This window comes from Erinaceus europaeus, chromosome X (genome assembly GCF_950295315.1).
Source record: "Erinaceus europaeus chromosome X, mEriEur2.1, whole genome shotgun sequence".
NCBI lineage: Eukaryota > Metazoa > Chordata > Mammalia > Eulipotyphla > Erinaceidae > Erinaceus > Erinaceus europaeus.
The window spans coordinates 84493359-84516091 of record NC_080185.1 but is presented as its reverse complement, the minus strand read 5'-3'; the positions used below and the strand labels follow the sequence as shown (position 1 = coordinate 84516091).

General features: G+C 41.1%; 1 protein-coding gene across 7 annotated transcripts in view; it reads left to right on the top strand.

Moving 5' to 3' along the window:
* The window catches only part of GNL3L (G protein nucleolar 3 like), a 71848-nt gene extending 49507 nt beyond the window's left edge, over nucleotides 1-22341 (top strand). For all 7 annotated transcript variants that reach the window (XM_060183384.1, XM_060183382.1, XM_060183381.1 and 4 more), the window contains 4 exons: nucleotides 5949-6085; nucleotides 8323-8450; nucleotides 20177-20396; nucleotides 22068-22341. In XM_060183384.1, the coding sequence (XP_060039367.1) occupies nucleotides 5949-6085; nucleotides 8323-8450; nucleotides 20177-20396; nucleotides 22068-22150 (568 nt within the window). In that variant the 3' untranslated portion in view covers nucleotides 22151-22341. The remainder of the gene's footprint in view (nucleotides 1-5948; nucleotides 6086-8322; nucleotides 8451-20176; nucleotides 20397-22067) is intronic.
* Nucleotides 22342-22733: the final 392 nt, after the last annotated feature.

The window sequence follows — 22733 nt, the reverse complement described above, 5'->3', positions numbered from 1 at the left end:
GTGTATACTATCATGTCATCTGCAAATAGGGAGAGTTTGACTTCTTCTCTTCCAATCTGTATGCCTTTAATTCCTTGCTCCTGCCTGATTGCTATGGCAAGAAGTTCCAACACTATGTTGAATAGTAATGGTGATAGTGGGCATCCCTGTCTAGTACCTGATCTGAGTGGAAATGCTTCCAGTTTTTCACCATTGAGTATGATGTTGGCTGTAGGTTTGCTATATATAGACTCCACTATTTCCAGGAATTTTCCATCTATTCCCATTTTTTGTAGTGTTTTGATCATAAAGGGATGTTGTATTTTGTCAAAGGCTTTCTCTGCATCTATTGATATGACCATGTGGTTTTTGGTCTTGCTTTTGTTGATGTGGTGGATCACATTGATTGATTTACGTATATTAAACCAACCTTGCATGCCTGGGATAAACCCCACCTGGTCATGATGAACAATCTTTTTGATATACTGCTGTATCCGGTTGGCTAGAATTTTGTTCAATATTTTTGCATGTATGTTCATCAGAGATATTGGTCTGTAGTTTTCTTTTTTGGTTGTGTCCCTGTCTGCTTTTGGTCTCAGGGTGATGTTGGCTTCATAGAAGCTGGCAGGGAGTATTCCAGTGTCTTCAATCTTCTGGAAGACTTTTAAAAGTAGAGGTATTAGTTCTTCTTTGAAGGTTTTGTGGAATTCATTTGTAAAACCATCTGGTCTAGGACTTTTATTTTTGGGAAGATTTTTGATAACTGTTTCAATTTCATTAGCTGTGATGGGCCTGTTCATGTTATCCACTTCCTCTTTACTTAGTTTTGGAAGTTGGTAGGTATCTAGGGAATCATTCATTTCTTCCAGGTTTTCTAGCTTGGTGGCATATAGTTGTTCATAGAAGCCTCACATGATATGTTGAATTTCGGCGTTGTTTGTTGTGATATCTCCTCTTTCATTTACAATCTGATTTATTTGGGTCTTCTCCCTTTTTAGTTTTTTGAGTCTGGCTAAAGGTTTGTCTATTTTGTTTACTCTTTCGAAGAACCAACATTTACTTTCGTTGATCTTTTGTATAGTTTTCCTATTCTCAATGTTATTTATTTCTGCCCTAACTTTAGTGATTTCTTTCCTTCTGGTTGCTTTAGGGTTCCTTTGTTGTTCTTCTTCTAGGTTTTTAAGATGTGCAATCAGGCTGTTTTTTTGTGCTTTTTCTTGTTTCCTAATGTGTGCTTGTATAGCTATGAATTTCCCTCTTAGGACTGCTTTAGCTGTGTCCCAAATATTTTGATAGCTTGTGTCTTCATTTTCATTGAAGTCTCGAAACATTTTGATTTCTTCCTTGATTCCCTCTTTGACCCAGAAGTTGTTAAGAAGTGTACTGTTGAGCTTCCACATTTTGGGACTGTTACTAATCATTTGTTGATTGTTAAGTCTTAGTTTAATTCCACTGTGGTCTGAGAAGATGCTTGGGATGATTTTAATGCTTTTGAATTTGCTGATGCTGTCTTTGTGGCCTAACATATGTTCTGTCCTTGAGAATGACCCATGTGGATTTGAGTAAAATGTGTATTCCAGTTTCTTGGGATGAATGACTCTGAAAATGTCCAATAGTTCTAGTTTATCTATCTCTTCATTTATCTCCCTTATGTCTTGATTGATTTTCTGCCTGGATGATCTGTCAAGTTGAGAGAGTGGGGTGTTGAAGTCCCCTACTATGATTGTGTTACTGTTAATATATTGCTGTAGCTCTTTCAGTAGAAGTATGATGTATTTAGATGGCTTCTCATTGGGTACATAGATGTTAATAATTGTTAAGTCCTCTTGATTGACTGATCATCTGAGCATTAAGTAGTGTCCATTCCTATCTTTTTTAATCTTATCTATTTTAACGTCTATCATGTCAGATATGAAAATAGCTGCTCCTGCCCTTTTTTTGGGCCATTGGCTTGTATGATAGTTTTCCATCCTTTCACTTTAAGTCTGTGTTTGTCTTGTTGAGTTAGGTGGGTTTCCTATAGACAGCATATTGTTGGGTTGTGTTTTCTGATCCATCTTCCTACTCTGTGTCTTTTAATAGGTGAATTCAGGCCATTGACCCTTATTGATAGCAAAGATCGAGGATATTTTAATGCCATTCTTGTAGAGTTTTAGAGTGTTTTGATATATGTCGTATTTGTGGTGGTCTGGTTGTTTATAGGAGACCTTTCAGAACTTCTTTCAGGGCAGGCTTGGTGTTGGTTGATTCCTTCAACTCTTGCTTGTCTGAGAAGGTTTTGATGCTTCCATCTAGTCTGAATGACAGTCTAGCAGGATATAGTATTCTTGGCTGAAAGCCTTTCTCATTGATCACTCGATAGATATCTTGCCAGTCTCTTCTGGCCTGTAGTGTTTGTATGGAGAAGTCTGCTGCTAATCTTATGGGTTTTCCATTGTAGGTGACTCTTTGTTTTTCTCTTGCAGCCTTCAGGATCCTTTCTTTATCCTTATTCCTTTCCATTCTAAGTATGATATGTTTTGGTGTCTTTAGGTCTGGGTTAATTCTGTTTGGGACCCTCTGGGCTTCTTGAATCTTTATGTCTTTGGTGTTGTCTAGACTAGAGAAGTTTTCATCTATTATGGCCTGGAAAATGCTTTCTTCCTTTCCTTCTCTTTCTTCCCCTGGTAAGCCAATAATGCGTATATTGTTTCTTTTGAAGTCATCCCATAGGTCTCTGTTGTTGTTTTCAGCATCTCTTAATCTCTTTTTGAGTTCTCTTACTTCTTTTTTAGTTGTCTCTAATTCATCCTCAATCTTGCTAATTCTGTCTTCAGCTTCATTGATTTTATTCTCTCTGCCCTATACTGTTTTCTGGAGTTCATCTATTTTGTTTCCCTGTTCTGATACTGTTTTAGCTTGTTCAACTAGTTGCATTCTTAGCTCAGCGATTTCAGCTTTCAGCTCTTAATAACCATGAGATAATTAGTATTTTCTTCCATAGTCTCATTTGTTGTTCCTGTATTTCTGATTACAATTCTTTCAAACTCTTTACTCACTCCTGTGATTATTTCCTTAGCTAATGTTTGGATGTTGAACTCATTGTTTTGTGCTTCACCCTTTGGAGGACTTTTAGCTGGACTCTTGTCCTGGTTCGATTCTCCAATATTTCTTCTTGTTGTTTTAACCATTTTATATATTATTTTATGAGCTTCCTTTATCAGTACTTTTCAAATTACTGATCGCTATTGCCTGGATTGACTTGTGTCTAAGCAAGTTAATTAAAGGGTCCACAATGGTGGAAGTTAACAGTTGTTTCAATAGTATTTTCATCCCTGATTTGGAGCTCAATGGTTTAAAAGCCTCTTTTTTTTCTTCCCTGTAGGCTATGGGAGCCTGAGGGCTTCTAACTATAAGTAGGCTTCTTAGCTTAATCACTGACTCCTGACCAAGAGATAAAGCAGGGTGTGGCAGAGATAATCCAGTGATTTTGCAAAGAGACTTTCACAGCCCCTCAGCTATGCCACCGAGGTATAGGTCTTCTCCTGAGTTTCCCGGTTAGATCTCTGTCCCCTGGTGTCCCTCCCTTTTGCTGCTCCAGATTCTGAGGGTAGTAGCAATGGAGACTCAGAGTTGCACTTGGTGAGTCTCTGGGGAGTCCTTTCCTCCCTTCAGCCGTCCCCTTGTTGGTGGAGCAGACTGGAGGTGGTTTCTCAACTGATAAACTGCTGGACTGTTAGCAGTCACTTAGTCTCTTCTTACGCTCCTCTCTCCTCTCTGTCACCAGCCACACGTGATTGTACTTACCGGTGATTTAGTGGGTTCCTGTGGTCATTCTAGTCCTGTCTTGTTTCGGTCCCATGTGGTCTTCTTTGGTATTCCTAGTTGATCCGGGAGAGGAGAGGAGGGAAAGCCATCTGCTGCTGCTCTTTTAAATATACTGCTGTATCCGGTTGGCTAGAATTTTGTTCAGTATTTTAGCATATATGTTTCTCATTGAGCACTAGATAGATATCTTGCCATTCTCTTCTGGCCTGTAGTGTTTGTGTGGAGGTCTGCTGCTAATCTTATGGGTTTTCCTCTGTAGGTGACTCTTTGTTTTTTCTCTTGCAGCCTTCAGGATCCTTTCTTTATCCTTATTCCTTTCCATTCTAAATATGATGTCTTGGTGTCTTTAAGTCTGGGTTAATTCTTTTTGGGACCCTCTGGGCTTCTTGAATCTTTATGTCTTTGATGTTGTCTAGACTAGAGAAGTTTTCAGCTATTATAGTCTGAACAATGCTTTTTTCCTCTCCCTCTCTTTCTTCCTCTGTTAAGCCAATAATGTGTATATTTTTTCTTTTGAAGTCATCCCATAGGACTCTGTTGTTGTTTTCAGCATCTCTTAGTCTCTTTTTGAGATATCTTACTTCTTTTTTAGTAGTCTCTAATTCGTCCTAGATCTTGCTAATTCTGTCTTCAGCCTCATTTATTCTATTCTCTCTGCTATCTACTGCTTTCTGGAGTTCATCTATTTTGTTGCCCTGCTCTGATACTGTTTTAGCTTGTTCAGCTAGTTGCATTCTTAGCTCAGCAATTTCAGCTTTCAGCTTTCTAATAACCATGAGATTATTAGAATTTTCTTCCATATTCTCATTTGTTGTTCCTGCATTTCTGATTACAATTTTTTTCAAAATCTTTACTCACTCCTGTTATTATTTCCTTAGCTAATGTTTGGATGTTGAACTCGTTGTTTTGTGCTTCACCCTCTGGAGGACTTTTAGCTGAACTCTTTTCCTGCTTGGATTCTCCAATATTTTTTCTTGTTGTTTTAACCTTTTTATATATTATGTTATGAGTTTCCTTTATCAGTACTTTTCAAATTATTGATCACTATTGCCTGGATTGATTTGTGTCTAAGTAAGTTAATTAAAGGGTTCACAGTGGTGGAAGTTAACATTATTTCAATCCCTGAGTTGGTGCTAAGTGGTTTAAAAGCCTCTTTCTTTTTTTTTTTCCTTCCCTGTAGGCTATGGGAGCCTGAAGCCTTTAAAACTATCAATAGGCTTCTTAGATTAATCACTGACTCCTGATCAAGAGATAAAGCAGGGTGTGGCAGAGATAATCCAGTGGTTATGCAAAGAGACTTTCACAGCCTCTCAGCTATGCCACCGAGGTATAGGTCTTCTGAGTTTCCTGGTTAGATCTCTGTCCCCTGGTGTCCCTTCCTGTCGCTGCTCCAGATTCTGAGGGTAGTAGCAATGGAGACTCAGAGTTACACTTGGTTAGTCTCTGGGGAGTCCTCTCCTCCCTTAAGCTGTCCCCTTGTTGGAGCAGACTGGAGGTGGTGTCTCAACTGATAAACTGCTGAACTGTTAGCAGTCATTTAATTGCTCCTTATGCCCCTCTTTCCTCTCTTTCACCAGCCACAGGTGTTTGTACTCACCGGTGACTTATTGAGTTCCTGTGGTCATTCTAGGCCTGTCTTGTTTCGGTCCCGGGTGGTCTCCTTTGGTATTCCTGGTTGATCCTAGGGCTTGAGAATCTATGTCCGGTATTTATCCAACAATTCAACCTCTTGATCAAAATTCACTATCTGTATTTTATTTATTTTTTGTTCTTTTTTAAAATATTTATTTATTTTCCCTTTTGTTGCCCTTGTTTTTTGTTGTTGTAGTTATTGTTGTTATTGATGTCGTTGTTGTTGGATATGACAGAGAGAAATTGAAAGAGGAGGAGGAGACGGGAGGGAATAAAGATAGACACCTGAAGACCTGCTTCACTGCCTGTGAAGCGACTCCCCTGAAGGTGGCGAGCCGGGGTTTGTACCAGGATCATTGCGCCAGTCGTTGCGTTTTGCGCCATGTGTGATTATCCTGCTGCGCTATTGCCCGACTCCCTGTCTGGCTTTTCTTATCCTTCATAATTTCTGACATGGGAACTTAATTTCCTTTTGTCTATTTTATCTTTTAATGACATCACCACCAATTTCCTCCCATCTCCCAATGCAGTGGGAAGATCAGTTTCTATACACTTCCACCTGCCACCCATACTCTGCCCACTCATCTCAGTGCTGAGATTGTTAAAGAGATGACTGAGCTCTTTGATATTGAAGATACTGAGCAAGCCAATGAAGATACTATGGAATGTAAGTAGAGTGAGTGAGTATACCATCCTTTACAGCACTTGGTTTTTCCCTAGCAGAACCACAAAAGCTTGACAACAAATTCCACATTTGACCTCCCCTTTTTGGTTGTATTCTGGCTTTGGGAAAATTGTTCATCCAACACTTAGTTTAATATCTTCTCTGGAAATGTGGAAAATTATAATACAGGTCATAGAGTGTGGTTATGGACTCTTGGTGAATAGAAAATAAATTAGTAATATAGGTGATACTTTCTTTTTTAAAATTTATTTATAAAATAAAAAATAGAAAATATCGACAAAAACATAGGGTAAGGGGGTAAAAATCATTTCCTACCACCAGAGTTCCGTATCCCATCCCTTCCACTAGAAGCTTTCCTATTCTTTATCTGTTTGGGAACATGGACCCAGGATCATTATGAGGTGCAGAAAGTGGAAGGTGCAGTAAGTGTCTGGTTTCTGTAATTGCTTCTCCACTGAACAAGGGTGTTGACAGGTCTATCCATACCCCCACCTTGTTTCTATCTTTTCCTATTGGGGCATGGCTCTGGAGAGAATGTGGTTCCAGGTTACATTGGTGAGGTCGTCTACCCGGAGAAGTCAGGTTGTCATCATGGTAGCATCTGCAGCTTGATGTGTGAAAAGCATTAAGATATAAAGAAGAACAAATTGTTTACTAATCTGGAACAAAAGGCACATAATCAGTGATAGGCAAAGGTGTTATAAAAGCCAATTCTTCATCTCTGTTATATAAGACTCATCTCAGAGAAGTGAAGTGATTATGAGAATGGACTGTTTGTATTCAAATTCAGGTTTTATTTCTTAATAGCTGTGGGTGCTGTGCAAGCTATCTAAACCTTTGTATGTCTCAGTCATGCCATCTGTAAAGTGAGGGCAATAGCACCCACCAGATAAAGTAGTCAAGAGGATTGATTTAATAAGCAAAACATATAGACCTGTGTCTACATGCAGTATAGATTTGGTAAATATTAGCTGTTTCTTTTTTTTAATATTTATTTTCCCTTTTGTTTCCCTTGTTGTTTATCATTGTTGTTATTGCTGTCGTTGTTGGATAGGACAGGGAGAAATGGAGAGAGGAGGGGAAGATAGAGAGGGGGAGAGAAAGACACCTGCAGACCTGCTTTACCACATGTGAAATGACTCCCTTGCAGGTGGGAAGCCAGGGGCTCGAACCGGGATCCTTACTCCGGTCCTTGTGCTTTGTGCCACCTGCGCTCAACCCACTGCACTACGCCCAACTCCCATATTAGATGTTTCTAACATGATTCTTTGCTGGGGTGCTGAGATGTGACTTTCAGAAACTCCTATAGGAGGTATGTTCTGCCATCTATAGCTCTGGTTTATGACTTTTTCCTTTTCATTACTGCCTAAGAAAAGTAACTGGGACTGACTGACTATCCTGCGTCAGTGAAGAAAGCCTTGACTCCCATGAGGGCTAGCTAATTCCTTTCCTTCATTTGTACTTGTGTCCTTAGATTATAGGTGACACCAAGAGGACTCAACTGCATATATTTCTCACGTGGCTTCAGGCAAATCATTTTCCTTTCTGAATTTTGTCCTTTTCTATGAAGTGGGAACTTGGGGAAGAAATTGTATTCACATTTTTATGATGATCCTTGATGCTGGCTACTTATTAGGGCAAGAGGGACTCTGCCACTGAGATTGCCCTTTGGCGAAAGAAAGATTGGGAAGAGGACAAAGGATAGGTTATTTTTTAGAGCTTCTTAGAGGAGTTGGCTCTTTGGATTTTGAAGAGTGAGTAGGGATTGAAAGCCAAGGGAAGGGATTGGCTGAATTTTAAAAGCAGGCACAACAGTAATAAGGACATTGCCACAGGGCACATTTTTGATTAGCAGTGGTAACTACCTCTAAAAGGATCAAAGGTAAGGCGAGAGAGGATTGGTCCTAGGGAAGTGCTCTTAGTGCCTGGTATTCACAGGGCAGAGTCCCAGGTCAGTGTGCTTTGGGCTTTCTCTGTTGTGACTGAAAGCAGCACACTCTCATAGGACTTGTGGTTTTCTCATTTTATAGGTGTAGACGTTGTTGAAACTCTAAAGAAACTCTCCCAGAAAGTGAATGCCCTACTCCATTGTTAGTGTAGCCTCATTCCCTTCTGACTCCACTGAGTAGCTTCTACATGTTCTTTCTACTTGGGACTGATGATGGGGCTGGCAGCAGGGAGGAACTGGGATCTTGATAGTAGTGTTGTTTGTGTTAAAGGCTTGGCTACCGGAGAATCTGATGAACTATTCGGTGACATGGACCCACGCGAAATGGATCTCAAGTGGCTTCATTCTCCATTGGTGAAAATGGCAGATGCCATAGAAAATAAAACCACTGTGTATAAGGTACCTGTCTCCTTTCTTCATGGAAAAACCCTATTGTAATCAAGACTCCAGGAAGTGATTAGTATCTTTCTGTCTTTCATGAAGTCTGTGTTGGTTGTTCACTCATGCCTTGTGGGCTCCCTGGGATTACCTTAGAGGGTACATGCACTCTTTGCCAAGTAATGACAGGTTGATAGAGTAAGTTCTCATGTAACTTTCTCAATCCTGGCTCTGGCACATAGAGTAGGTATCCTCATCTAGCTAGCCAGTTGTAAATATAGATGTTTCTAACTCTCCTTTTCTAGCTAAGTCCCAGCATCCCATACCCAACTACTACAGAAGTCTTTAATTTTTTTAAATGATGTATTATTGGATAGAGACAGATAAATTGAGAGCGGAGGGGGAGATAAGGGGAGAGACAGACACCTGCAGCTTTACTTCACCAGGTTTCCCCCTGCAGGTAGGGACCAAGGGCTTGAACCTGGGTCCTTGCACACTGTAGTGTATGTGCTTAACCAGGTGTGCCACCAGCTGGCTCCCCAGAGAAGTCTTGTGGCTTCTTTTTCCTTGGTATCTTGAGAAACTGTTGAGTTCATTCCATCCTTCCTATAGCCCTAGCCTAAGCTTGCAATCCTCTCTTATCCTTTTGTGCCTTTCCAGACTTACAGGATCAAGTCAAAAATACTTTTTCCCTCTTCATTTTTATTGGGTTATTGGAAAAGTCATGATATATTTTTATTTTTTTCATTTGTGATTAATAGTAGGTTACAAGATTGTAAAATTTTACACTACACCAAATTTCTGTGCCTCCACCCTCTAACTTCCCAGAGATAACTACCATAGTTCTCACAAATCTTAAACTGTTTGCGGAGGCTAGGAGGTGGCACACCAGGTTAAGCACACATAGAGTGAAGCACAAGGACTGGTGCAAGGATCCCGGTTTGAGCCCCCAGCCCCTCACCTGAAGGAGGATCGATTCACAAGTGGTGAAGCAGGCCTGCAGATGTCTCTCTGTCTCTGCCTCTCTATCTTCCCATCCCCTCACAATTTCTCTCTGACTTAGCAAAAAAAATAGGAAAACAAAAATGGCCAAAGGAATAGTGGATTCGTAGTGCAGGCACTGAACCCCGGCGATAATCCTAGAGACAAAAGTTTGCTTCTGTTTTTTTTTTTTTAATTTTGTGTTTATCAGTTCTTTAGATTCCATATGAGTGAAACCATCTAGTAGTTGTCTTTCATCTATCTCTTTAGTTGTTTTGCTAAGCATAATCTTCTCCAGCTCCACTCATTTTGTCCCAAAGGACACAATATCATCTTTTTTGATTGTAGAAGTAGTAGTCCATGGAATATATAAATACCAGAATTTCTGTATTGAGGCCTGCTATTTTTTTTTTTTTTTTTAAGATCTGATGTACTAAGAACTCATAGTTTTTTATTCTACCAGTCCCCCTTCTCAACCCTTCAAGGAATCACAGTTTAGTCTGTTTCAGACCCAGACATTTGCATGGTGCAATAAGAAACACAGGTTGGTGAGTGGGAATGGAGGTTGCAAAAGCATAGATTTTTAAGGAATTTAACCTAAGACTTGCTTGGAGGTCTTACCGCTGGTGCCACATCTTAAAGACTTGAGGAATTTTTTAAAATTATTTTATTTTATTCTGTTCTGTTTTATTTTATTTATAAAAAGGAAACACTGACAAAACCATAGGATAAGACGGGTACAACTCCACACAATTCCCACCACCAGAACTCTGTATCCCATCCCCTCCCTTGATAGCTTTCCTATTCTTTAACCCTCTGTGGGATGTAGAAGGTGGAGGGTCTGACTTCTGTAATTGCTTCCCCACTGAACATGGGTATTGACAGGTTGATCCATACTCCCAGCCTGCCCCTCTCTTTCCCTAGTGGGGCGGGGTTCTGGGGAATGAGGAATTCTATGGGCAAATGGGATAGCAGTTAGCTCATGGGCAGAGGCTGTTTCTGTTCATGCCAAAGCCCAAATGTGTGCTTGGAGGAAAATGCTCCTGGTGTGGGAAATCAGAGGATGCCCAGAAGTCATTGAGTTTGACTATATCACTGGTATTGCTTTCAGTAACAGGAAACCACTGACGTTCCTTTATTATTTTTTTTTCTGGGTGAAGAGGCTTATTTTTCATTAAAATTGTTATTATTATTATTATTAGTAGTAGTGGTGGTGGTATTGGTGGTGATTTGGCCTTCACCAATTTAGGCTGCCTTTTTTAGTTATAGGCACAGAAAAGAGGGAAAGATACCATAGCACTGATGCTTCTTCCATTGTGGTGGGGGTCAGGCTCAGACCTAAGTCATATGCATGGCAAGGCTATTACACTATTTAGATAAACTATTTTACTACCCCCTTTAAAAAAAGTTATATATTTTTAAAAATATAACTGAGAGAGAAAACTGAGATGGAAAGGGGAGATAGAATAAATAAATTAAAAAAAAAGAATGAAGGAGAGAGAGGGATTCCTGTAGCACTGCTTCATTGCTCGTTAAGTTTCTCCTGCAGATGGGGACCAGAGACTTGAATTCTGGTCCTTTTTGTGTGGTAACATGTGCACCCAATTGACTGTGCCATCACCTGGCTACCTTTGCTGGTTCTTTTTTATCTTTTCACTAGACAGTACATATCTCCTTTGTTTCTGTCTCCCAGCCACCCTGTCCTTTCCTTGGAGGCAGTCACTAAAACCAATTTGAGTATTCTTTTATAGTTGTTCTGTCTTTATACACAGATACAGAGATTTTGTTACTGATTATTATTATTATTTTTATTTTTAATATTTATTTATTCCCTTTTGTTGCCCTTGTTGTTTTATTGTTGTAGTTATTATTGTTGTTGTCGTTGTTGGATAGGACAGAGAGAAATGGAGAGAGGAGGGGAAGACAGAGAGGAGGAGAGAAGATAGACACCTGCAGACCTGCTTCACTGCCTGTGAAGCGACTCCCCTGCAGGTGGGGAGCCAGGGTTCGAACCGGGATCCTTATGCCGGTCCTTGTGCTTTGTGCCACCTGCGCTTAACCCGCTGCGCTACAGCCCAACTCCCCTGTTACTGATTATTGAATCATTGGTTTACAATATTGTGAGATTTCAGTGGTATGCATAGTTTTCTACCATATGTACCACCAAAGTTCTGTATTCTTCCCTCCATAGGCACAATAGTCCCCACAGTCTGATAGCTTGCTGATTATTTTTCACAAGTTTATATACTTTGACAATCTATATTCCAAATATGAGTGAAACCGTCCCATAGTTGTCTTTCACCTCTTTGCTTATTTCACTAAGCATAATAATCTCTAGTTCCATTAATATTGCCCCGAGTGACATAATATAATCTTGTTAAGTTGCAAAGCAAGATTCCATGGAATATATATTCCATAACTCCTTTATCTAATGATTCCTTGATGGGCACTTAGGTTACTTTTATGCCTTGGATATTCTGAAGCAGGCGACTATGAACATGCATATATTCCTTTTAATTAGTGTTTTTTTTTGTCTTTTGCATATATGCGTAGGAGTAGTATTGCTGGATCATAAGGCATTTACATTTTTATTTTTATTTATTTTTCTTATTTATTTATCTGCATATTATTGGATAGAGACAGATAAACTGAGAGGGGTTGGAGATATAGAAACGTTTAGAGATACTTGCAGCCCTTCTTCACCATTCATAAAGCTTTTTCCTCTGTAGGTGGGGACTGGGGGCTTGAACTTGGGTCCTTATTTACTGTAATGTGTGTGCTTAAGCAGGTGCACCACCATCTGCCCCCACATTTCCAGTTTTTTATTTAAGGACTCTACCTACTGTGGTACATAGTCTCCACTAAGTTATATTCCCACCAGCAGTGTGCCAGAGTTCCTTTCTCTCCACATCCTCACCAATACTTGTAATTGCTTTGTTGCTGTGGACTGTTCTTACAGGTGTAAGGTAGAATCTCAGTGTGGCTTTAATTTGCATTTCAGACATTTATTTATTTTTATTTTTACTTTTTGCCTCCAGGGGTCTCGCTAGGGCTTGGTGCCTACATTACGAATCCACTGCCATTTTTTCCCATTTTATTGCCTTTGTTGATATTGCTGTTATTGTTGTTGGATAGGACAGAGAGAAATAGAGAGAAGAGGGAAAGACAGTGAGGGAGAGAGAAAGACACCTGCAGACCTGCTTCACGGCTTATGAAGTGACCCTCCTGCAGGTGGGGAACCAGGGGCTCCAACTGGAATCCTTACACTGGTCCCTGTGCTTCGTGCCATGTGTGCTTAACCCACTACACTACCACCTGCCCCCCCAACACATTTATTTATTTATTATTTTTATTATCTTTATTGGATAGAGACAGCCAGAAATCTAGAGGGGAGGGAGAGATAGAGAGGGAGAGAGAGTCCCCGGTCTCCACCTGCAGCCCTGCTTCACCACTTGTGAAGTTTCCCCCTGCAGGTGGAGACCGGGGACTTGAACCTAGGTCCTTGCACACTGTAATGTGTGCACTCAACCAGGTGCACCACCACCCGGCCCCTTCAGACATTTATTTTTAACTTAAGTAATATATTGCTATTCTGCATTTCACTTACAAATTAATTTTGTAGATTGTCCCACATGACTAATCCAAAGTTCTGTCCTTTATTTTTCATTTTTTAAAAAATATTTATTTTCCCTTTTGTTGCCCTTGTTATTTTATTGTTGTTGTTGTAGTTGTTGTTGTTGATGTCATTGTTGGATAGGACAGAGAGAAATAGAGATAGGAGGGGAAGGCAGAGAGGAGGAGAGAAAGACAGACACCTGCAGATCTGCTTCACCGCCTGTGAAGTGACTCCCCTTGCAGATGGGGAGCCGGGCTCTAACAGGGATCCTTATGCCAGCCCTTGTGCTTGGCGCCACATGTGCTTAACCCACTGCGCTACTGCCCAACTCCCTGTCCTTTATTTTTCTTGACTACATATATCTGCAAGTGTTTCTCTATTTTTTATTTTACTATAAAACAAAAATATCATCAAGACCATAGGATAAGAGGGATACAATTGGGAGTTGGGCGGTAGTGCAGTGGATTAAGCACATGTGGCGCGAAGTGCAAGTACAGGTGTAATGATCCCGGTTCGAGCCCTTGGTTCCCCACCTGCAGGGGAATCGCTTCACAAGCAGTGAAACAGGTCTGCAGGTATCTGTCTGTCTCTCCCCCTCTCTGTCTTCCCCTCTCCCCATTTCTCTGTCCTATCCATCAACGACAATATTAATAACTACAACAATCTAAAAAAAAGGACAACAAAAAGGGAATAAATAAATACTTAAAAAAGGGGTGCAATTCCCATCATAACTACAACAATTTTAAAAAAAAGGACAACAAAAGGGAATAAATAAATACTTAAAAAAAAAAGAGGGGTGCAATTCCCATCACCAGATTTCATATCCCATCCCCTCCATTAAAAGCTCTCCTATTCTTTATCCCTCTGGGAGTACAGACCCAGGATCATCATGGGGTACAGAAAGTAGAAGGTCTGGCTTCTGAAATTGCTTCTCTGCTGAACATGGACATTGGCAGGTTGATCTATAACCCCAGCCTGTGTCTTTATCTTTTCCTACTGGGTCAGGGCTCTGTTGATGGTGGGGTTCCAGGACACATTGGTGAGGTTGTCTGCCCAGGGAAGTCATATTGGTATCATGGTAGCATCTGCAACTTGGTGGCTGAAAAAGCATTAAGATATAAAGCAGATGGTTGGAGCTCCTGACTCCCCACCTGCAGGGGAGTGGCTTCATAGGCGGTGAAGCAGGTCTGCAGGTGTCTATATTTCTCTACCCCTCTCTGTCTTCCCCTCCTCTCTCCATTTCTCTCTGTCCTATCCAACAACAATAACATCAGTAACAATGACAGTAATAACTACATCAATAAAAAACAATAAGGGCAACAAAAGGGGATAAATAAATCAATAAATATTTTAAAAAAAGATATAAAGCAGAACAAATTGTTTAATAATCAGGAACCTAAAGGTAAGAATACAGTAGGTGAGATTTGGGATCTCCATTTTGGGAAAAGCTAGTAGGTCTATTTTAGGTATATTGCAAGGGGCCTATGACTTTACTAATTTTTAAATTATTTTTTTATTTATAAAATGGAAATACTGACAATATCAGGATAAGAGGGGTACATTTCTATATAATTCCCACCACTAGAACTCCATATCCCATCCCCTCCCTTGAAAACTTTCTTATTCTTTATGCCTCTGGGAGTATGAACTCAGGATCATTATGGGGTGCAGAAGGTGGACTAATTTTTGTCTTAAACTCACAGCTATCATGGCAGGTGGACCAAAGGTATTGTCTGGGGGATCTCACCCATCTTTTTAAGGAGTGAGCCCAGAGTACCAGTTTGGCATATGTTATACTAGGGATTGAACTTGAGTTTTTTTTTTTAAGTTTTTAAAATATTTTTATTTTATTTTATTTGACAGGATAGAAAAATTGGGAGGGGAGGAGGAGAGAGAGACACCTACAGCAATACCACTTGTGAAGCTTCCTCCTTGCAGATGGGGTTTAGTGGTTTGAACCTGGATCCTTGCACATGGTAATGTGTGCACTCAACCAGGTGCTCTACCATCAAGCCCTGGGTCTCCTTTTTTAAAAAATTTTTTGTTAAAAGATGCATGTACTTTTTTTTTCTTTTTTTTTAATATTTATTTTATTTATTTATTCCCTTTTGTTGCCCTTGTTGTTTTATTGTTGTAGTTATTATTGTTGTTGTCGTTGTTGGATAGGACAGAGAGAAATGGAGAGAGGAGGGGAAGACAGAGAGGAGGAGAGAAAGATAGACACCTGCAGACCTGCTTCACCGCTTGTGAAGCGACTCTGCTGCAGGTGGGGAGCCGGGGTTCGAACTGGGATCCTTATGCCGGTCCTTGTGCTTTGCGCCACCTGTGCTTAACCCGCTGCGCTACAGCCCGACTCCCGCATGTACTTTTTATTTTATGAGAAGAGAGACAAGACCAGGCCAGGATTTTTGTCATATGTTCTATGAGGGCTTGAAGGAGACAAAGAACTTCATTCATACTCTTAACTGCTCAGTCACCTCCCTGGCCACTGGAAGGTTTTTTTTTTTTGTTTGTTTGTTTGTTTTTTAGTGTTTCAATTTTTTTTATATTTATTTTCCTTTTTGTTGCCCTTTTTATTGTTGTAGTTATTGCTGTTGTTATTGATGTCGTCATTGTTGGGTAGGACATAGAGGAGGGGAAGACAGAGGAGGAGAGAAAAACCACCTGTGAAGCGACTCCCCTGCAGGTGGGGAGCCGGGGGCTCGAACTGGAATCCTTACTCCAGTCTTTGCACTTTGCGCCACGTGTACTTAACGTGCTGCACTACCACCCGACCCTCTTAATTAGTGTTTTAATATTGCTTTATAAAATTATAAGACAACAGGGGTATAATTCCCTATTTTTACTACCACCAGAGTTCTGTGTCCCTCATTCCCTCCATTGAAACTGTATTCTCTCAAGATCACAGATGTGGTTGACTGTTACTTCTATATCTGTCTGTCTGTCTGTCTATCTATCTATCTATCTATCTATCTATCTATCTGTCACCTTTTTCTATAACTATATGCCCTGTTTTTTCTATGGGCCTGTCTTCTCTTTCTTTCTAAGTCACACCTACACCTATTATTACTTAAATTTTTTTTTAACTTATTTTCCCTTTTGTTTCCCTTGGTTTTTATTGTTGTTGTAATTATTGTTGTTGTTATTGATGTCATCGTTGTTAGATAGGACAGAGAATAATGGAGAGAGGAGGGGAAGACAGAGGAGGAGAGAAAGATAGACACCTGCAGACCTGCTGCACTGCTTGTGAAGTAACCCCCTACAGGTGGGAAGCCAGGAGCTTGAACCAGGATCCATATGCCGGTCCTTGCGCCTATTATTACTTTCAAATGTCCTTTCTCCCCCTCTTCTCTCTCATGGTCCTGATGGAATTGGGGTCCAGAGCTCAGTTTTCCTGACCATTTCTCCCTCTTTGGGAGTATGGACCAAAATTCTTTTTGAGGTGCAGAGGGTGGGTGTTCTGGCTTCTGTAATTACTTGTCCACTTGATAGGGATGGTAGCAGGTTAATCTAACAACCATCCTGTTTCTCTTTTTCCCTCCTGGTGTAGGGCTCTGGAGAGGTGAGATTCTGGGCCACATTGGTGAGGCTGTCTGCCTGGGGATTTCAGGATAGAATCATAGTAGTACCTGCAACTTGGTGACTGAAAGACAGTAATAAATAAAGTAGGACAAAATTTTGAATAAAATGGAATGAAAAAAATATTAATAGAGCAGATGAAAATAGAAATCTTAGGTGGAAAGAAAGAAGCTAGGAAGCCCATGACTTTAGTTTTTAATTTTTGCTTGAGCTTTATAGCTAACATGGAGGTTGACTAAAAATATCTTCTGTGAAGCTGGTACTAGAGTTGAGAATAGAACTAGAATGCTGGATTAGGGCAAAGAGTTCCCAAACTTGAAGAAAATATATAAGTATAATTAACTGTTTATCCTATTTATCTGATCCAGGGTCCATATATATTCATACTTATCATAGGAGCCTGTGTAACCTCTGAGTCCCTGTCAGTCTGAGCTTGCAGTTCATGGTCACAGCTGGGAACATTCTAGGCTGCACTCATTTCAGGACCACCCTTCCTCAGGTGGCAGGGTAGGCTGACCTAGCCTCCCTTCAGAGTGTGGCAGTCCCTATCATTGCTACCTTATAGTGAGGATGAGCTCCTGGACAGTCCCTTGAAAGCGCTTCTGATGACTTTCCTGATGAAAGTGGCCAGAGATGGTGAAGAGAGGAGTCTATTACAGGTATAGGCTCATTGTATCTATGTGGGTATCCAAGGATTCCCTGAGTAGGGCTCCAGGTGATGGGATAGCCTGGTAGTGACCAAAAATGACATCATTAAGTGAGCTAGTCTTTTGCCCTGTAAGGGGTTCTTAATCAGGAAAGTGGCACGGCCAGATTTGTGTATTAGAAATCAGGTTAAGGGAGTCGGGCTGTAGCGCAGCGGGTTAAGCGCAGGTGGCGCAAAGCACAAGGACCGGCATAAGGATCCCGGTTCGAGCCCCGGCTCCCCACCTGCAGGGGAGTCGCTTCACAGGCGGTGAAGCAGGTCTGCAGGTGTCTGTCTTTCTCTCCTCCTCTCTGTCTTCCCCTCCTCTCTCCATTTCTCTCTGTCCTATCCAACAACGACGACAACAACAATAATAATAACTACAACAATAAAACAACAAGGGCAACAAAAAGGAATAAATAAAATTAAATTAAATTTAAAAAAAAAAAGAAATCAGGTTAGAGGGAGTTGGGAGGTAGCACAGTGGGTTAAGCACAGGTGGCGCAAAGTGCAAGGACCAGCGTAAAGATCCCGGTTCAAGCCCCCAGCCCCCCACCTGCAGGGGAGTCTCTTCATAAACGTTGAAGCAGGTCTGCAAGTGTCTATCTTTCTCTCTCCCTCTCTGTCTTCACCTCCTCTCTCCATTTCTCTCTATCCTATCTAACAACATTGACATCAACAACAATAATAACTTCAGCAATACAACAATAAGGGCAACAAAAGGGAATAAATAATTATTTTTTAAAAAAGAAATCAGGTTAGAAACAGGGATCGTAGTGGAGGCAGGAATTCAGAAGGTTAATTGTTAGCTATGAACTGTAAGAGATGATGAGGCCTGCACTGGATAGTGGTAAGAATTTTTAAGTTAATTTGTGATTGGTGGTCACAATATTGTAAGATTATATAGTGTTTATTTCCACACCACACCTAGCACCAGAGTTCTGTATCCTCACCCTCCCCCCCTCCTGTAGATATCCACTGTAGTTTTCACAAGTCTTAGAATCTTTTGCTTTCTTCTGTTCCCCCCCCCCCAAGTTCATATGTATCAGTTCTCTAGATCCCACATTTGTGTAAGACCATTTGGTAGTTTTCATCTCTTATTTTCATTTATTAATTTGTTTATTTATTTATTTATTCCCTTTTGTTGCCCTTGTTGTTTTATTGTTGTATTTGTTATTGATATTGTCGTTGTTGGATAGGACAGAGAGAAATGGAGAGAGGAGGGGAAGCAACTCCCTGTGAAGCAACTCCCCTGCAGGTGGGGAGTCGGGGGCTTGAACCGGGATCCTTAAGCTGATCCTTGCCCTTTGCGCCACGTGCGCTTAACCCGCTGTGCTACTGCCTGACACCCTCATCTCTTTTTTTTCCTAAGCATAATCACCTCTAGTTCCATCTATTTGTCCCAATGGACACAGATCATACTTTTTGCAGTAGAAGGAATTATGCCATTCATATTCTCACATAGTTTCAAACATTTCCTCAGTTGCTTATTTTTTTAAAAAAAAAACCAGTGTAAAGTTGTATGTATAACATCACTTTTGGTATTTTCACTTGTCCATGTAGCCCCCTAGAATGTACTGTTTTTTTTTTCAGGTAGTTGCAGTTGCTACCAACTCTGCTTTATAAATTTGAGACTCAGGTTAAGGGCTCTGAACTGTTCCAACATCTGGGTGTGTATACTGTGAGAGTATGTGAGTTGTCATACATATGGGCACTGAAGTTTGATTCTTTGGATTTATCCTGCTTAATAGCCATGTGACCTTTAGTGCCATGTGTATTATAACGTCATTTTAAGAATTAGAGAAGTACATATATGTATTATCACATAAGTGTATACATACAACTAGTATAATAAGTATCTATATATGGTCAGAAAGATACCTGACATTATTTTCTTTTTCTTTTTAGCTCTTCTTTTTTTTGACCAGAGCCCTGTTCACCTCTGGCTTACTGTGTTGCTAGGGATTGAACCTGGGATCTTTGGTGCTCCAGGCATAAAAGGTTTTTTGCATAACCAGTATGCTATCTCTGCAGCCTGTGAGATTTCTTTATTAGTTGTTCTTATTTTATAGAACAGAGAGAAATGGAGAGGAGAGGAGGTGATAGAAGGGAGAGAGAAAGAGAGACACCTGTAGCACTGCTTTACCTCTTGTGAAGTGTCTGCCCACCCCGGTGGATACCAGGGGTTTGAAACTGGGCCCTTTGCACTGTAATGGGTACACAGAACTGGGTGTGCCACTACCTGGTCCTTTATTAGCTTTTAAATACTTTCAACATTAGCTTTTATTCCCCACATGTACCTTCTACTTCAACCAGCTAGATACATTTTTTGGTGCCCAGGCATGCTCCAGTGTCCAATGATAAGGAATGATCTTTATCAGTAGAAGTATGTTAACCATTGCTACCTCCTCAACCTTTGTCACTTAAGTTTAAGTTGCACTTAACGCATTCCTGCTTACAATATGATTGACTGTATTCCCTAGTTTGATTGCTTCCCAAAGATGAGACAGCATCTGTCCCATTTCTCCAGCATTTCTCCACACAGAGTTGGATACAAAAAAAAAAAAAAAAAAAAGGTATAAGAAGAAAAATTCTTAAATCAGGTAAAAGTCCTTTATGGATCACTTAAACAAAGAACTGTTATAACATTTGTCACTGATCAAGTAGCTCTATTTTTAATTTTCATTTATAAGCCATGCATACTCCCCATTGTCCTACCCAATTTGACAGAGGAACAAAGTGAAACTGACAGCTTAACCTAGTATTTGCTAATCTATGGTGGAACCAAATATGGAACTTTGTTTGACCTGGTCTAGGCTTACTTGCAGATGTCTTTGAGCATCTACTTTCAGGGAAAAGATATCACTGTTGTTCCCCTCTTCCTAGATCGGCGATTTCACTGGATATTGCACCAATCCAAACCGTCATCAGATAGGATGGGCGAAGCGCGATTTGGACCACCGCCCTAGGAACAACAATATGGTGAATGTTAACTCTGTGGACCGCCGCCCAATGCTGCAGAAGATCATGGAGACAGAACCCCTGCAGCAGGGCCAGGCTCTGGCATCTGCCCTGAAGAATAAGAAGAAGATGCAGAAGCGCACAGGTGGGTGCCCCTAACCACCCTGTGCTACAGAAAGTGCCACCTTGGGTCTTGACTACTGGCTCCTGAATGAGCATTACTGTGTCTCCAATTCCAAGTCAGGGTTAGGGAGTATGAAAAGATTAGGAGATGCCCCTATTAGTGCAGGGGTTATCCAGTTTTTCTTGTATTAGAATCATCTGGAAAGCTTGGAAGGAGAAAAGAAAATAGACATGGGTAACACAGACTGATCACCATGAAGACACAGAATGCACAGTATGGGGCTCTAACCCAACCCGGAGGTGGTTATGTAATAGGAGGTACCAGAGATTGCCTGGAGGAGATGATGTCTAAGATAAATAGGATGTGGCTTGAGACTGAGAGAGCACTCAGGCTCAAACCCCTTACAGTGTGTGTCTGTTTGTGTCGGTCTCTTTCTGTGTTGCTCTCTCTTTTCTCTAGATAGAGGCAGAGAAGGGAGTGAAAGAAAGCATAGCATTGGGCCTATGAAATAGCACACTTGGTGGGAGTCGGGCTGTAGCGCAGCGGGTTAAGCGCACGTGGCGCAAAGCACAAGGACCGGCATAAAGATCCCGGTTCGAACCCCGGCTCCCCACCTGCAGGGGAGTTGCTTCACAGGCGGTGAAGCAGGTCTGCAGGTGTCTATCTTTCTCTCCTCCTCTCTGTCCCTCCTCTCTCCATTTCTCTCTGTCCTATCCAACAACGACAACAACAATAATAACTACAACAATAAAACAACAAGGGCAACAAAAGGGAATAAATAAATAAAAATTAAAAAAAAAAAAAAAGAAATAGCACACTTGGAGAAGGCACTACTTTGCCATGTGTTTGATACAGGTTCTTTCTTGGCACCTTCCTACCTCCCTACCTCCCTCTGTCCCCCCCCCCCATAGTCATAAAATAACACAAATCTTTTATTTATTTATTTTTTTAAAGAGACCACTGCACTGATGTTTCCTTCAGTGTGGGGACTGGGCTCAACCCTGGGTCGCCTGACTCTTTTTTCTGTAAAAGTATTGAGGGTGCTTCTGCTTTCAGGTATATATTTTGCCTTAGTTTATGGAGCTCTGCTTCCCCAGAGACCCACCCTACTAGGGAAAGAGAGAGGCAGACTGGGAGTATGGACCGACCAGTCAACACCCATGTTCAGCGGGAAAGCAATTACAGAAACCAGACCTCCCAGCTTCTGCTCCCCACAACGACCCTGGGTCCATACTCCCAGAGGGATAGAGAATAGGAAAGCTATCGGGATGGGATGGGATATGGAGATTGGGTGGCGGGAATTGTGTGGAGTTGTACCCCTCCTATCCTACGGTTTTGTTAATGTCTCCTTTCTTAAATTAAAAAAAAAATATTGAGGGTAATGGCAGAGTGCTAAGTTCATTACAGTAAAAGAATTTCTGTTTTGATACTAGGAAAGAATGAAAATATTTGGAGCCCAGTGAGTTTGATGCTGAGACAGAAACTATATTGTAGTAATTATTGTACAGATGAACCTTTGAGGTTGAGTTGTGGCTGCTAACAGCCCACTACTGTTTTGTTTATTGTTTAGAGGGGTAAATGAACTACTTTGGAAGTTGGATGTAGAAAGATGTAAGCCAGCTTCTGTAGGTCTATTGATAAGTCAGGCACTAAATCTGAACTTTTCACCAACCTGTATTTCTCTATCTACAGATAAACTTGCCAGCAAGCTGTCTGATTCCATGATGTCTGCCCTTGACCTCTCTGGCACTGCTGATGATGCTGCCAGTGACTGATCAGCTGATCTTATTCCTTCTCTACTCTGAGTGTCAGCTTATGTTTATGTTTTCCTGAAGCACCTGCGTATTAAAAGCACCTTTCATTCTCTTTACCCTTAAAGGAGCCCCAAGCACCTGAAATTGCCAAACCCAGTATCCTTTAACCCTTACTCTGTTGTACAAGTTAAATAAAGGAAATTCTCAGCAGATACCTGATGTTAGCAAATTTTTCCCCTTGTACATATTTTGAGAGGGGGGGAGGGAAGGAGGGTGGGAGTAAAGGAAGGGAGAGAGGGAGGGAAGGAGATAGAGAGAGAGAGAGAGACAGGTGATGGTACGGCAGGTTAAGCGCACATGGTGTGAAGCACAGGGACTGGCACAAGGATCACGGTTCGAGCAGGAAGGTCACTTCACAGCAGTGAAGCAGGTCTGCAGGTGTCCATCTTTCTCTCTCTCTCTGTCTTCCCCCTCTCAGTTTCTGTCCTATCCAACAACAGTGATGACAACAATAACAACAAGGGCAAAAAAAAAAAAGGGAAAAATGACCTCCAGTAGCAGTGGATTTGAGTGCTTGCACTGAGCCCCAGAGATTACCCTGGAT